Source organism: Lissotriton vulgaris, chromosome 4_1, assembly GCF_964263255.1.
Source record: "Lissotriton vulgaris chromosome 4_1, aLisVul1.2, whole genome shotgun sequence".
Taxonomy (NCBI): domain Eukaryota; kingdom Metazoa; phylum Chordata; class Amphibia; order Caudata; family Salamandridae; genus Lissotriton; species Lissotriton vulgaris.
In genome coordinates, this window is record NC_141691.1 from 1,123,183,472 (window position 1) to 1,123,201,043 (window position 17,572).

At 42.3% G+C, this 17,572-nt stretch overlaps 1 protein-coding gene across 7 annotated transcripts in view; it reads left to right on the top strand.

Moving 5' to 3' along the window:
• FHOD3 (formin homology 2 domain containing 3) overlaps positions 1–17,572 on the top strand; it is a 1,375,152-nt gene that overhangs the window by 1,241,748 nt on the left and 115,832 nt on the right. For all 7 annotated transcript variants that reach the window (XM_086965361.1, XM_086965359.1, XM_086965360.1 and 4 more), the window contains 2 exons: positions 2,010–2,129; positions 3,381–3,542. In XM_086965361.1, the coding sequence (XP_086821487.1) occupies positions 2,010–2,129; positions 3,381–3,542 (282 nt within the window). The remainder of the gene's footprint in view (positions 1–2,009; positions 2,130–3,380; positions 3,543–17,572) is intronic.

Sequence of the window (17,572 nt, forward strand, 5' to 3'; positions counted from 1 at the left end):
CCACCAAGGCACCCACCATACAGCTCCACCAAGGCACCCTCCACACAGCTTCACAGATGCACCCACCACACAGCTCCACCGAGGCACCCACCACACAGCTCCACAGATGCACCCACCACACAGCTCCACAGATGCACCCACCACACAGCTCCACCGAAGCACCCACCACACAGCTCCACCGATGCACCCACCACACAGCTCCGCCGATGCACCCACCACACAACTCCGCCGAGGCACCCTCCACACAGCTCCACCGATGCACCCATCACACAGCTCCACCGATGCTCCAACTAAGCTCCACCAATGCACCCACCACACAGCTCCACCAATGCACCCACTAAGCTCCACTGATGCACACACCACTCAGCGCAACCACAGCATCACTCAGCGCAACCACAGCATCACTCAGCACCACCACAGCATCACTCAGCACCACCACAGCATCACTCAGCACAACCACAGCATCACTCAGTGCAACCACAGCATCACTGGTTCAAATATGTTCTTTCAATGTTTCAAACTGTTTTCAAGATTTCACGCTTTATTACAAATCACAAAAAGATGTTAAAATTTCACTTCTGTTCTTGGATTTTCGTCACAATAAAAAACACTGAACATAGTCTTAACAAAAGTTATTTACAAAAGTTTAAGCTATTGCCATTACAAATTAAATAAATTATTTAAGTATTAATTATTTAAAAAAATTAAAAGCCATTGTTATTTGTAATATCAATACATCTAAGTCACGTAAATACAAAACATGTTGCATTACAAATGGTATAGGTGTCACATTTGCGAAAGTTATAACTATTGGCATTGTAAATGACAAAGCTATTAATTTAGCTATTTTAAAAAATAACACATAAATAAAACAAATTTTATTTATAAGACCAATAGCTCAAACTTTCCTAATCCGAACCCTATTGCATTTCCAATGCTTGTTTTAGTATGTCGTGGGGGCAGAGTAACCAGAGTCTAAGGCTCACCCCGCACCTACTGCCAGCATGATACCGAATGATGTAGGGTGAGAAAGGGCCATCCATTGCATACCACGATGTCCTTCGGTCAGGACCCTGCAGCCGCCCGCATGTTGATGCCTATGCACCTGCAAACTAACCAACCCTGCAGTGTGAGGTCAGTAGAAACGGAAGGAAGATCTGGCACCACGCTCAATGCGCATCTGTGCTGCCAATCCTCCTGCAAGAGGTAAAAAGTCTCCCCCGTTCCGGCAGTGCCCATGTGGGCAGAAAGAAGGACTGTGCTGACCATAAAGTGGGTAGCGGGCCCGCAAGTGAGAAGAGCCAGTAGCCCTACAAAAATCGGCCCGGGCACGCGCAAAACAAGCATTTGCAATGCAATAGGTTTCACATTTGCGCAAGTTTAAGCTATTGGCATTGTAAATAACAATGTGTTTTATTTATGTTACAAAAACCAAAAGATAAATAAAAGGCACTGTCAATTACAATGCCAATAGCTCAAACTCGCGTAAATACTAGAACTGTTGCATCGCAAATGCTTGTTTTCTTTGGTGCCATGAGTCAGTGGCCATTTTTTCACATTTTGATGTGATGGAAGGGTTGAGCTCTAATTTAACCGCTGATAAGTGAAACACAGCTATAAAATTCTCTTTTTTGGTTTTCTTGGCAAGTATTCATTTTATTTGTTTCAATAATGTATTTGAAATTAATTAAACAAATGTCAAATAATTTACAAGTGATTTCTTCACATGTTTTATGTTTACATTTCAAAAGGTAAAAATATTAGATTTCGCTGCTTTTTTCTAGTTTTTTTTTTCTGACAATGACATAAACATCCCGGCCTTGCTGGTGACATTACAGCCAGGTAGTAACCTCAACTGGGGCCCACAACCAGTGGCAAAAATGTTTCCCTGAAAGCCTTGAGCCTGAGGCAGCAGCACAGCAGCGACCCTTCTCATATTTTTAATGTTGCCCAGTTTTTTCACTGACAAGAAGAGCTTTGCTTATCCCTTGCATCTCTGTGTCTTGCAGGAAGTTGCAGAACCACTTTTGGACCTGAAGGAAGGGATGGATCAGTTGGAGAGCAATAAGACTTTAGGCTACATTCTCTCTACTTTACTCGCCATTGGAAACTTCCTCAATGGAACGAATGTAAGTTTACATTTCTGACTTATAACTTCTTTCACTCTTTACATACCTGCAAAGGGACACTCAAATTTAAGTCGTCATATAAGGGGAAACATGGGGTGCGAAAGCGTCGATAGGGCATGTTATGTTTGTAACCCTGTTTCTTCTAAATGAAATACGGTTATACGCTGCTTCTCGTGTGCGTGCATACCACCACAATAACTCAACTCACTGATGAATTTAAAATCTCACTGGAGTGAGGGCTTTACTCTCTAGTAATTGTACATGCTTTTGAATGTACCATGAGTGCACACGCATATATGTTAGTACTGTGGAGGGGTATTATTTTGCTGCATCACTTTATTATTTTAATATTGAAGCACAAAAAAGGGGAAATTTGCGACCCTCTCACCCCTTTCTCCTCAAATAATTAGGTCTTAATAAATACAACTCGGCAGTTTATTTTCGCACCTGCCCAGGTCACAATTAAACATAGCTCCAAATGTCTACGTGTTTAGCAGGGCCATTTCTTGTGCAAGGCATTACCCGGTTTGGGGCAAAGATCTGCGCGGCGCAGAAACGCCCTTCTGTACATTACAAGAAATTAACAGAGACGTTTTAAGGCATGGGTAAAGTGGATTCTGGACCAAGGCCCCAGTCTTTCAGGGGTCTCCTGATAGAGTCACTTCTGTTCTGCAGAATCTCTAGCTCTGATGACTTTGAATAATTCTGAAAAAGATTGCTTCAAATACCTTTATTCCCTTAATTTATTTTTAATGTAGGTGATGTGTGAGAGTCTAGTACAGGCCTTATACAGAGAAATGTTGTGTTTATGTTTCACGCTACATTAGTTAAAAAACATTTCTTTTAGATCATGAGAAATGGGAGGATGTCACATTGTGCCTGTGCACTGTCAATGACCTGGCCAAAGAGGGCAGGAAAGAGCTGAAACTGGATCATAAATTCAAAACTGTTCCCAACAGGGGCCCAAAATACGTTTGGCCTATGGACCCCAAAATCCTTAAGATATCCATGAAAATGAAGGCTTTACTGTGCACCACTGAGTTTGTTGCTGCTCCAGAAATCTTCGTGTGAAGCATGAATAGCAAAACCTCTGGTGTCTATGTCATTTTCAATATTTATTAAACATTGTTAAATGCATTTCACTACCATATCATATTATATCTAAGTTGGGTTCAAAGCTTGTTTACATTCTACTAAAATGCCAGGGCCCAGAAGCTAAAACACCAAGCTATATTATTTTTCTTATAACAGGCCAAAGCTTTTGAGTTGAGTTACCTCGAAAAAGTTCCTGAGGTGAAGGACACAGTGCATAAGCAGTCTCTTCTGCACCACATCTGCACCATGGTGGTGGAAAAGTATCCAGAGAGTACAGACCTCTATTCTGAAATCGGGGCCATCACTAGGTCAGCCAAGGTATGTAAAACAAAAAACAAAAACAGGCTGTGTTAACTGCAGACGATATTTTTGCCTACATTGTTCTTGTACACAGAATTATGTAGCTTCTCTACAGGCATACATTGCCTTCTTTTTCACTTGACTACAAGTCTTGTGATTCTGGCAAATCACTTAATCTCCCTGTGTATAAAAACATATATGTGTGAAATGTGATGTTATTATGTAGTTTAAAGGTGTAAGTCACCACTTGATGTACATGATCTTATATGTCCCCCAGCATCTCAATAAATGTGCGCCCAACTATATTCGTTCTGTATAAGTACCAAGCGTGCATAGAGAAATCATCAGCAAGCTCACTGGTCTGTTCATGAGAGCACTACATCTGTATTTTAGAGTTAGCATGTGTCACCCAAATAAGACGGGTAATATAGTATGTTTATTATAGATTGCCTTTTGTATCGTACGTACTTGAGGCCTTCTCAGTTTGGTTTGTATTTTAAGGTTTTTGCTGAATATTAGTCAAATGTTTTCGAAAGTGTAGCCTTTTACTATTTCTTGTTTCAATATTTAAAACACCTTGGTGGAGAGGGTGAGAACTCCGAGTTTACTCAGTTGTTTGTGATTATCAATTACTGTAATGCAGTTCAAAAATGAAGTTTGGTTTGATACGTTTTGTATAGTCCATTTACTCTTTGTGGGCCTAGTTCACAAATTTAAACTTACACTTTTGTGTCAGTTTATGTTTGTTTTGGTATTCACAGACACAGAGTTAATAGTAAATTTACTACTGCGAAGACTCCGCAGTCAGGGCAGAGAACTCCACACATTAAAAGGTAGGCATCGATCTAGGGTTTTTTAGGTCTCGGCTAAAAGACGCGCGTAAGCGCGTCTCCGCCGAGATCTTATGTTAGCGAGTAGCAGTCCCAGGAGACACTCCTGGCCGCGCGCAGGCGATTCTAAACTGGCACGCACATTAGCACGAGCGCTGCGCGAGGCTCCCACACAACACACGCATACATAGAAACAGAAGCGCTCACGCACGCACATACATACAGAACCCCCCCACTCATACACACACACACACACACACACACACACACACGCGCGCGCGCGCGCACCGGCCCCCCCCTCTCCCCTTTAACTTACTGCTCCGCACCGGCAGGGAGAGTTGACGCTGCGGCTCCTATCCCGGGACTCCCTCTTGGTCAAGGGAGCCCCGCAACACGCGTACAACGTCCTGTTGTCGGCCCCGGGGGCTCTCCACGCTCGCAGGAGCCCCGGGCCGCTCCACGCATTTCCTCCGCCTGCCTCCTCTTCCGGTCCGGACGCGGCTCCGCCCCCGTCACAGGCGACCTTGCCTGACTTCCGGTGCGGCCGCGGCGGAATTCCGGGGGCAGTAAGTTATTGTATATTTGGCTGCTAAATGAAAGCGTGTCCATCTGCCACTGACATTTAAATTTACTAAAAATATGTGAATATGCCCTAAATCCAAATGTAAATTTAATTTAGCTAAAAACTATTATTATTTTAAGTGAAATTAATGTTTTCATGTAAATCAAAACCCATGCTGAACAGTTTGTTTCGGCATTACTGTTTGCATGTCATATTTTTATCTTTTTGAAGGAAATGTACTACTTTTGAGTAGAGAAGTAGTCTAAAGCGTGATTTAACACATGCTGCTCGAAATGTGAACTTGGCGTGGTACAGACAGCTTCAGTGTGTTTCCTTGTTTTCTCTGTTTTGACATTATGCACTAGTTCTAGCTGTGGAAGGAAGCTGTAGTGAGTGCAGAGTAGTGAGTGTGAGTAGTGAGTGTGAGTAGTGAGTGCAGAGTAGTGAGTGCAGAGTAGTGAGTGCAGAGTGCAGAGTAGTGAGTGCAGAGTAGTGAGTGCAGAGTGCAGAGTAGTGAGTGCAGAGTAGTGAGTGCAGAGTAGTGAGTGCAGAGTAGTGAGTGCAGAGTAGTGAGTGCAGAGTAGTGAGTGCAGAGTAGTGAGTAGTGAGTGCAGAGTAGTGAGTAGTGAGTGCAGAGTAGTGAGTAGTGAGTGCAGAGTAGTGAGTAGTGAGTGCAGAGTAGTGAGTAGTGAGTGCAGAGTAGTGAGTGCAGAGTAGTGAGTGCAGAGTAGTGAGTGCAGAGTGCAGAGTAGTGAGTGCAGAGTAGTGAGTGCAGAGTAGTGAGTGCAGAGTAGTGAGTGCAGAGTAGTGAGTAGTGAGTGCAGAGTAGTGAGTGCAGAGTAGTGAGTGCAGAGTAGTGAGTGCAGAGTAGTGAGTGCAGAGTAGTGAGTAGTGAGTGCAGAGTAGTGAGTAGTGAGTGCAGAGTAGTGAGTAGTGAGTGCAGAGTAGTGAGTGCAGAGTAGTGAGTGCAGAGTAGTGAGTAGTGAGTGCAGAGTAGTGAGTGCAGAGTAGTGAGTGCAGAGTAGTGAGTGCAGAGTAGTGAGTGCAGAGTAGTGAGTGCAGAGTGCAGAGTAGTGAGTGCAGAGTAGTGAGTGCAGAGTGCAGAGTAGTGAGTGCAGAGTAGTGAGTGCAGAGTGCAGAGTAGTGAGTGCAGAGTGCAGAGTAGTGAGTGCAGAGTGCAGAGTAGTGAGTGCAGAGTAGTGAGTGCAGAGTAGTGAGTGCAGAGTAGTGAGTAGTGAGTGCAGAGTGCAGAGTAGTGAGTGCAGAGTAGTGAGTGCAGAGTGCAGAGTAGTGAGTGCAGAGTGCAGAGTAGTGAGTGCAGAGTGCAGAGTAGTGAGTGCAGAGTAGTGAGTGCAGAGTAGTGAGTGCAGAGTAGTGAGTGCAGAGTAGTGAGTGCAGAGTAGTGAGTGCAGAGTAGTGAGTGCAGAGTGCAGAGTAGTGAGTGCAGAGTAGTGAGTGCAGAGTAGTGAGTGCAGAGTAGTGAGTGCAGAGTGCAGAGTAGTGAGTGCAGAGTGCAGAGTAGTGAGTGCAGAGTGCAGAGTAGTGAGTGCAGAGTGCAGAGTAGTGAGTGCAGAGTAGTGAGTGCAGAGTAGTGAGTGCAGAGTAGTGAGTGCAGAGTAGTGAGTGCAGAGTAGTGAGTGCAGAGTAGTGAGTGCAGAGTAGTGAGTGCAGAGTGCAGAGTAGTGAGTGCAGAGTGCAGAGTAGTGAGTGCAGAGTGCAGAGTAGTGAGTGCAGAGTAGTGAGTGCAGAGTAGTGAGTGCAGAGTAGTGAGTGCAGAGTAGTGAGTGCAGAGTAGTGAGTGCAGAGTAGTGAGTGCAGAGTGCAGAGTAGTGAGTGCAGAGTGCAGAGTAGTGAGTGCAGAGTGCAGAGTAGTGAGTGCAGAGTGCAGAGTAGTGAGTGCAGAGTAGTGAGTGCAGAGTAGTGAGTGCAGAGTAGTGAGTGCAGAGTAGTGAGTGCAGAGTGCAGAGTAGTGAGTGCAGAGTAGTGAGTGCAGAGTAGTGAGTGCAGAGTAGTGAGTGCAGAGTAGTGAGTGCAGAGTGCAGAGTAGTGAGTGCAGAGTAGTGAGTGCAGAGTAGTGAGTGCAGAGTAGTGAGTGCAGAGTAGTGAGTGCAGAGTAGTGAGTGCAGAGTAGTGAGTGCAGAGTAGTGAGTGCAGAGTAGTGAGTGCAGGTGCAGAGTGGTGTGTATTGGCAATGTAAATGACAATGCCATTTATTTATGATTTAAAGAAAAAAAAAGAAATGTCATGAGCAATGCCAATTGCTCTACCTTTAATGATGCCGAGACCATTGCATTGCAAATGCTTGTGTATCCATAGACACTGGGTTAATAGTATATTTAAGGCTGCAGAGACTCCCCAGGCAATGTGGATAAAAGATAGGTGTCTTTTTACGTGCGGAGTTCTCTGCTCTGACTGCGGAGTCTCTGTATGTTTGTGAATACCAAAACAAAAGTAAAATTACACCAACGTATACTTTACCTTTGTGAATTAGGCCCTTAGTCTTGACGAACTTAGTGAGCTGTACTTCTTGATAATGTTGGCTGCTGAGTATTTGATTACTACTGTATATTATAGTTTGGTGATGCAAATGAGATCGAGGGTGAGCATGCTCGTATTATCCCCTCAAGGAATCTTGACCTAGCTAGCAAAACGTTCACTTGGATTTTACTGGTTTGGATATTACTGGCATTAAATAAATGAACATCTGCAAAGAATAAACATCTGCATAGCGTTTAGCTAATGTATCATGATGTGAAGTCGCTGAAGTTAGTCCTGCTATATTCATTGTTTCGTCTGCTATGATTCCAGTGGGATATCATTTGATTGGTAAATAGTTGAATACATTTAGCTCCATCTTAAGACATCCAATTTCTCTATTCTTAAATGGCTCACATAGTAAAAGAAGTTGGTCCGATTTTGAAAGAAGGGGCATTCACTGAAGTATCACGTATGGATTAGGATTGAGGCAGGATGGCTTTTTATCTATTTATCAGCTCATGAGATATTGATGGTTCTGCAGGGATTCTCATGAATCCCAAAAAAATGATGGGTAGAATACTTACAAAAAGTCCAACCACTGGCAATCGCTTGAGGTAGGTTTCCAACCCAACTTTTTCATCCACTGTGCCACTTTGGGTAAGGGCCCGCCTTATGCAAATCAGTAATGACCCTGCTGACATGGGAACAGTCCATCCTGAAATGGCAGAATAGGACCCCCCCATGAGGTACTTGAAGGAACTGTGTCATAACTTAGTTAAGTTTTTAGTAGCCATAATGTTAATGTCTTTTCAAATTTAGCACAACCAAATTTGAATACTTATCCAAAATATATTTCTGAGAAAATCTAATATGAATAAAAATGAAATGTCTATATGATGCAATGCTGGATAGAAGGCAGTGACTCTGTGGCATACATGTAACCCAATTATATAATTAGAAGTCAGAAATATTCCTTCACATATATAAAGGAGGCATTTAAAAATAAATATCTGCCAGTTCCTTCTTACTACATTTAAAATTGTATGACAAAGAAGGTTTGCTGAGTCCAATCCACAGAAAACTGCATTTGTTTAATAATATGGCTGCAGGTACACTCTCCTGACGCGTTTCGGTGACTGCCTTAATCATAGGAATGGAGGTAACAGGATACAGGTGCTTAATAACAATGTCCTCATGTGACCATGAAGCTCAGTGTATACAAGTCCCATAATGCAGCGATAGCTCAGATCCACTGAAGCAACATGAATTATGCACTAAAGCTGAATTAATTATTTTTTAGATTGCGGTGTAAAATACGCTCCTGAGCAACATTTGAGAGGACAGCACAAAACTGAGCTTCCCAATGCCAATATCGCTGCATTTTGACTTGTATGCACTGAGCTTTTTAGTTTTAGCATTCCTGGGGACACAAGGAGCAAGTTCTCATACGTTATTGATTAGTGGGTATAGATAACTTAAACTAGCAGATACTGTTAAAAGAAAAAGTTTTAGGTCTCTTTTGAAGGACTCGCAGGAGTAGTTGATCCTAATAGCAAAAGATCTTGAAACCATTTTCTCCAAATCTCACACCATGAAGATCAGTACCCAGAAGGCTTCTAGTTGTAAGTTCTTCTGCAGGAGGGTAGAACTTACCAAAGTTTCAACGTTTCCCTATTTGGGAGTGTTGTTTGACGACAGAGGGTCATCGGTCGTTCAAAGAGAACATAAAAAGAACGCCCTGGCAAGGGCAGTGTGGGCAACCATGAACTTCACAAAGAGATTAGGGGCTAAACCTGTATCCGCCCTAATAAAGGTTTACTGAGATAAATGCATCCCCATGGCCACTTAAGGATGTTATATGTGGGGGAACATGGATGTAAGAGATGTGTAGGTGGTGGGGAACAGATTTTTGCGCAGACTCCTTGCTGTCTCTCCCCCCGCACCCCTGCCTTCATGATGCATGAGGAGCTTGGTCTGGGTTACATTTTAGATCTTATAGCAGTCGCACTGATAATGCGCTGGCTGAGAATTTGGTCAAGCCCAGCTCCCACTTTAAATCAACTTGTATTAGAGGTCTGCAGTGCACTTGAAGGAGCCTTGCGTATTCCCTGGTTAAGGTATGTCATGGAGCAGCTGAGGAGGCTAGACTGTCCTGATTTGTTTAAGAACCACAGGCTATTACACCCTAGTGACATGAGGAACATCAAACATTAGTTTCTGGCTAGACAGTTGGGGAAAAGGGAGGGTACAGAACTTGCCATGCCCTTAGCGAGAAAATATGTTACACTGAGCTTAAGCTTTGCAGGTGCAGTCTTATTTGTCACTTGTTAACAACTTTCACCATTGTTTCCTGTTAACCAAATTTAGATTCTACTTCATACACTGGTTATTAGCCTTTTCAAAAGGCTTTCTGAAGTCAAGTGCCTTAAAGCCATGCCCATGTGACCATTTCTAAGAGCAAGACACTCCACTTTAAATTTTTCTGTGAATTCTATAGCACCTTGCGGAAAAAAATAATTTCTCCACTGCTAAGAAATGGTCAATTTGTCCAAGTAAGGCCTGCACTATTGTATCTACAAATGCTTTCCTCCGCCATAATTTGCTTTGGGGTCACATGTTTCTTATCAGGATCCCTAATACTCAGGAAGTAGCTGTTCAAGGATCATTAAGACAGAATTTGATTTGAGCTTTATGGATAATATCAGTGTTTATTGTATGGTGGTATATTTTACAGTCTGAATCTGATGTCTCTTTATCCTGTATAGATGCACTGATTCACCCGCACTTTATTTGCCAAATTGTTTACCCCCGATTTGGGGTTTTTATTCCGTCTTTTTAACACTGAAGTTTTAATCCACCCTTTTGTATAAATGATTTTAGATGTTTTTATTCATGCTATTTGAATTTGCTTAATTATTCATGTTCTAGCTTTATGTATTTATTTGTGTCTCTGGTATATTTGTTTTAATTCACATGCTTTTATGGCCTTCATTCCGCAAATAAAGAATCTTTGATTGATTGATTGAAGTCAGGTGGCATATCATGTTTTGGGAGAATTATCAGATATCGTTTGCTTAAGAATTCTGTTTTTGTTTTAAAAAATAGCGTTTTTCAGTCGCAGATAGTTGATACTTTTAATGTAGTGGGAGCCTTCCGAGATTATCAGAAATGTGAGTTAGGTACTTGGCTGAGCCCTCATGTGAAGTCTTATGAATTATACAAGCCAGTTTGCATGTGATTCTTGCCCCATTAACTATGGTCCGAATAGGCAATATGTCATCAGATCATCTCGCTTGGATGACTAAGTGGGCTACAGAATTAAAGGCTGTCTTCAGAAGGGCTAGATGTATTCTGGGAATGGCAGTTAGTAGTGTGCTGCCATAGTCTAATCTGGAGATGCCCATAGATTGAACTACAGTTTTAAAGTTGTCTTCAGGAATTAGTGACTTGATCCCTCTAAGAGGTCTTATTTGGAATTGAGCACCCTTGGCCATTGTGTTAATGTTGGCATGTAGGTTATGGTTTTCATCAAGTTTAAAGCCCAAGGATTTTCTGTCTACAATGGATTGTTTCTGAAAGGGATCTGAATCTGATGTCATAAGAAGAGGTGTGACTTGGCCATCTTTGAGGCATTCTCCTTAACTGAGGGAAGAATTGACTGCTTTAGTGAAGTAAGGAATGAGAAATCGGGGTATATTATTTACCATATTTGCTGGAATGGGGTCAGCAGAGTGAGAAGATGCCCAGATTGCTGAGGTTGTGTTTCTTGGTGCAGATTCAGCTAGCAGTTCAATTAAGGCCCATTCCTCTTTGGATCTGCAAGATGATGTATCCAGCTTGGAATATCTTTTGGAATTATAGCCTAATTCTGTTTATCTTTTTCGTGAAGAGACTAGTGATAATGACAGTTTTCTCTGTTATTTAGGCGAGGGCAGATGGGTGGTGGTCTACCTGACAATGACAAAGAACTTCCTGAGTTTCTATTTGTTTGATTTCTCTTCTGGGCAATTCTCCCTTTGTCTCAAAAGTGTGGCATTTATATTATTTTCACTTGAGTCAAAGTTTTTCCAGAGTTTCCTTTGATGGGTTTTAGTGTCAGGTGTTTTCTGTGGCTCTGAGGATTTTCCATTACTCTAGGAGGTGTTTGTAGTATCATTGAGAAGACAAGCTGTTGTTGAGTTTTTTAGTTTGAGTGGAGCAAGTTCTTTTGAGATTTCTGTCATGATGGTGTTGTAATTCTCTACAAGTCTAGGACTGTCATTATTTTCAGTAAGGACAAAAGCTTTGAGGTCCCTTTAGAATTTAGAAGGGACTTGTTATCTTATTAAAGTGCCTAACCCATGTCCTACATTTCTTAGTTTGTGCTCATGTGGACATTATGATGCAGACATGGGGGATGGGCACAATAAAGTGTTCAGACCAGTCAACAGATATCGTGTGTGTCACTCAAGTGGCTCATTTTTGCTAATGATGAGGTCAGAGATGGCTTCCTTCATATGGTTAAGGATAAGCAGAATTATTTGAGGTCTTTGTTGATTAGAAAAAAAGTAAGTTGAGTCACTGTCGATTCCCAGTGTAAGTTGAAGTCTCCCATGAAAATGTTATGAGAGGTGACCATCGACCCTTCAGCTATTAACTCAATAAAATAGTCAACAAAGAGACAATTATTCCAAGGAGGGTGGTACATGATATAGATTCTTGTGGTCTTCTGGTAGGAGCAGCCATGTATAATAAAGACTCTTTTCTTTAAATCCATGTCTCTCAGGTGATACGTACAGGAGAGTGTCTCAAACTGCCATGAAGAACTTCAAAGGGGTCATCAGACCTCTGATTGGCCCATCTCAGACTGACACTCACAGTCAGTGCTGACTGATGTCACTGCTGTATTATTGGAGCCATCACCAGTAAGGAGATGTTTGAAGGCTTTGTAAATGCCCCCAGTTTTAAAGTAGAGCAGGAATGACCTTTTGTCCTCGAACTGCTTATAGTTAGCAGGTTAGCCCAGCACCATGTGACTCTGGGCAATAGCTTGCTTAATCTTACCAACGGCCCCCAGCGCCGGGACACTTCTACGGAGGTAGCTGTGCGCTTTACAAATGCTGGCATTTATATTTACATGTATTCTTTCCTCGAATGTTCAGTGTAGGCACAGAAAGGCAAGGGTTTCATGCACTGTAGATGATGGCACTGATGCATCAGCCTTCTAAGTGGTTGGAGAATTGTGTATGGCTGTGCCACTGGCGCACGGGCTTCAAGTGCCATCTAATAGAACCCAAAACAAACAGTTGCAAGGCCCGCATTTATCTTGGACCCCTTGTCACCCGTTGTTTTGCCCAACGAACAAGTCTCATAGAGTTTTCAGGTGTTCTGCACCAGCAACAGACACAAGCTTACACGTGGTGTTTTTGTTATCCAATCATGCCTGACAGTTATATCACAACACAGTGATACTCGTTGTCACTATGTGTGTCTGGAGGCATTTTTGCAGGTGTGTGTCTTTTAACGTAGCAATGCAGTTTTATTGCAGCAATGTGCTGGAGTTTTTCAACCCCCAAAGGTGATTTTATGCGATGGGTTTCTGACCACTAGCTCTTTCTACTACATATTGTAATCGTTTTTACATTCTTCCGATGCACAGTAGTCGATCAGAACAGGGGAGATCTTTATTTGTAGTCTTAAATACAAGATACATTGCAGGAGTGCATCACGAGGGTTCACGTTGATTGATTTGCACCAATTAATGATTGGCAGCTCAACAGTCACACGAGAGATAGCTTAGAATTTAGTATTACTTTTTAGGAAACTCTTTACTGTTTTGTGTGCCACCTACATTTGTTCACATTTAGTAGTCTTGTATTCGAAATATTTAATGATCGAATGCACGTGCTATTTCGTCTTGGCCACGAGAGTTCACAAATGTTTACGCAGCCGTTGCTTAAGTTGATTGTATGCTCTATGGCTGAAAACAGTAGATATGTTGTCAAATTGACATATGATCTCTACAAATATGCATAAAAAGCATGAATTTCGTGAGAGGGTGGGGGTTTAAAAACGGATTGGTTTGGGAGCGGGAACGTAAATGGGGCTTGCTTTGCATCACTAGGATGTCTGCTGCAAGATCATGATAAATACTCATTCATTTGGTCACAGCCATTCGGCACAATGGAACCCATCAGCCTTGCCATGTTCCTGCAGATAAATGAACAGTAGAAGAAGAAGAAGCTCATTGGCTATAAGTGGGATTGCAAGTCAGCAAACATCATGGGCAAAGGGTCAACCCATCTTAGTCATTGGCTAACTTCTCTGTGGTGACTGCATTCTGCACAAAGAGCCAGTCCACACAGAAATTAGTTTCCTTCAGTGCCAGGGATCCCTATGGCAATATGTGCTTTTTTTTAGATGAAAAAACGGTTTGTTTTTAATCAATGTATTTTTATACAGGCATCACCAACATATTCCTGACCCATACAGCTGCCTCTGCCACCGCTGGATCCTGGATACTGGGGCAAATGGCGGTCCTGTGGCAGACTGACCGCCTCATGCGTAATACTGCGGGTGGACACACAGTGGAACCCACAGTGGTGGCAGTGGTCGGACTGAAACCGTGAAAACAGCAGTCCTAGGAATGCCGTACTCATAATAAGGCCTTTAGTAAATCTGTCCCTCAAGGTGTGCCTTGTCTTCTGGTGCCACAACCATGTTAATCCTTAGGGCATTATCCCATTGTCACTTCTGCAATCTGATCATTAACTTGGATAATATACCAAATTTCTGATTTATTGGTATTCCTTGTTTTGATCATTATCATCCTATTACTTATGCCCCAAATCGCTATCTATGAGACAGGAGGATTTTGTACCTAGTTATACTTCTACCCTTTATACACACAGGTAACATGGTCTGTATTCTCATGCTTAATAAGTTGCCTGGTCTGGATGGGCCTGAAGTAGGCATAAAGTAAAGGGAAATGTGTGCATGAACTTTCCTCTGATGACAAAATGTAGACTTGGCACAATGCGGATCTCCAGAATATAATTGTAATATTCCTTATGTCTTCTTCTATGACATGTCTATTATGGTATACCTTTCACCAATATAGGGGCTGATTACGATGCGGTCTGAAACGGCTCCAACCATTGGTTGGAGGCTTTCAGACTGCATCCTAATCAGCCGGTCAGATTCCTTTCCGACCGACCCTTTATGCTGGAGTCAGTCAGATAGGAATGGGACCGGTCATTCTGACTGGCTTCGGACAGGCTTGGAGAGCCTGTCCACCAGTCAGAATGACTTCAGTAATATCAAGGGCGGCTCTTTCTGCCCGAGGGATTACGATGTCGAGTGGAGACAGCCTTTCTGTGTCGGCCCTTCCGACACAGAAAGGCTGTCGGAACTCGACTTTGGGGGACCCCAGCAGGGCCCCCTTTGGTGCACGGCCTCCTGTTATAGGTCGACGGGCCATATATGGTGCCCTCCTGTTGACCACTGCACCTTGTGGCAGGCACCTTGAAGTCCGTTCGGAATGCATGCTCCCATTGTACAGTATAGGAGTGCGACTGAACAGTTTTCAGTCTTATCCCAGTTAGTCGGTTGGGACCGCCAACTGGCTGTCGGTCAGTCCCTTGACCGAGACGGTGTCTACCCGACATTGTAATAGAGCCCATATTGTGCTGATTCTAATGATTCGCTTCTGAACTCTTTTGTGATAGTTCAAAGTATGGTCCTCAGCAAATGAATGCAGTTAAAAATGGAAACAAAGGGGAATTGCGATCTCACCTGTAATCCATTCAAACAAGCACTGGCAAAGCCAATAGGTCTGCATTCGTTACAAGGCTATTGCCTGTATAAAATACTTTGATTACAAGCAAAACGTTTTTTCATCTCAAAACAGCACATATTGCCTTAGGAAACCCTGGCACTGAAGCAAGCTAATTTCTGTGTGGACTGGCTCCTTGTGAAAGTGCAGAAAGCCGTCACACACAGAGAAGTTATCCAATGACTACGTTGGCTGGCCCTTTGTCCATGCTGTTTGCTGACATGCGATCTCACTAACTGCCAATAAGCTTCTTGTTTTATTATGTACATATACTTTATTAACTAGTTTATATTATTTCATTTTTATAAACAGTTGTTTGTTGCCTCCCTGACTATGCGTCGCTGTTTCCTATGGTTCCTCAGCCTCAGGTTAAGAACCACTGCTTTGTGTTCCTTTCTGTGTGGATGAACACATTTCCAAATTCAGGATGGGAAATAACTCTTTACAATTCAGCACTTACTCGTGAGAACAATTATCATTCTCCCTAAGCGGCAAAGTGCAGTATTTTCACTTTGAGGAACTTTGCTGTTGGATACCTTATGTTTTACTTTACAGTGCTTTGTTGAGATATGCTTCAGATTTGTTTGTTACGTTTTTCTTATTCTCTTTGTATGGTCATTGCTTTAAGACATGACCTCCTGCACATAGCTAAGAAATGCTGGGTTCTTCAGAGAACTGTAAATAAGTATATGCAAACAATTTTATGGATGAAAGTTTTAAACTACATAGATGTAATAAAGGTTTTTGGAATGACGGACTCGTACTAATTTTCTCCTTGAAAATGTATTAACACCTTAAGTGCTGCAGTCGGCCAACGGTCGTCGCGAGCACTACCTCCCCACTGCTGCGCACGACCGTTGGCCAACGGGCCAGCATTCGTTCGTCGAACGTTCAGCACTGGGCGCTGAACGTTCGACGCTCTTAAGGTGTTAAATGTAGATTGTTTTCAGGCATGTTGATTCTGGATCAGTATGAGTTTGTTAAGACCTCCTCAGATTATATTTGTGAATTGTGGAGTGAAGTATGCCCTGTCTTTGCTGAGGATGGCTGTGTCAGAGTGACTTGTCCTGGCGTAGGGTAAACAGACATGTTTGTGGTATTATGGTACGAGGATTACTTAAACATCTCTTCGGAGTCATAAACAATAAGTTCCCTGGGCTTCCTATGTGCTAGAGGCACTAAGCATTGGCAGTCAACTTCAAACAGAAGCCAAATCTGAACTGCAGATGCTTGGCTTTGAGGTAATATTTTCCACTACCATATGAGGTGTTTTACAGTCCTGGAAACAGCTGATCTCACAAGTTGTCTACATTAACTCTTCTTTGGCTGCCATTTGGAACTTGAGAAAAAGGTAACTATAATCAACCCCAGATGAACAGCCTATTCTTCAGGAGGACTAGTATAATAGCTTTCCTTTAAATTTGGTTTATAGGAGATTACATTTAGTATTCGTATTTCTTCACATACAATATCACAAATATCAACACGAAGTATAATTAGCAAGTGCTGTGGCAGAATACTCGTATCTCATGAGATTAATCACAATATCACATGATGTGTTACACAATCAGTGAGAATTACAATTTGACTAAAAATTTACTTAAACAATGATTAAATAGATGTATTTAAATTGCTAGAATTCATCAATAGTCACGTGGTCATGAAATCATCAAAAGGTGCTAATATTTGCAACTATTTTAAGTTCACCTTCTCTAATTGTACTTAACTTCTTGCATTGAATTAATACATGAACGCCACAATCAAGACACTTTCTGTTTGGGTCTATGCTATTACTTTAGTTGCTTTTAGAATATCAAGTCTGACTATTTGGAAATTGGTTGTATCTTCACTAGACTTGTGGTTATTAGTTTCATAATAACTGTTAGAAATTGGATTTTTGGTCGGCTAGGGCATGAGCCAAAGTTGGGCAGAAACCACCACTCTAGTCAGGATAAGGGAGTTACACTCCTAAAATTACCCCTGCTCACCCCCTTGGTAGCTTGGCACGAGCATTCAGGCTTATCTTAGAGGCAGTGTGTAAAGCGTTTGCACATATCCAACAGTAATACAATGTAAGCACTACAAAAGGACACCCTACCAGTTTAGAAAAATATCCAATATTTTTTATACACTTAAGGCAAGACCAAAAATGATAAAAGTCCACAATACAGTACTTAAAAATCCTCAGTTATCAAAGTACGCTTGAAAAACAGTTCCTTGATGTCGATAGTTCTGTCCGGGGCTATCACTGCATCGTAAGCAAACAAATCCAAACAGTTCTGGCTGCGGCGTCGTGGACCAGCTACAGTGTCGGAAAGACCCGCACACAGTACCTTTTAGAAATGCAGGGCGTCAGCGACCTCTC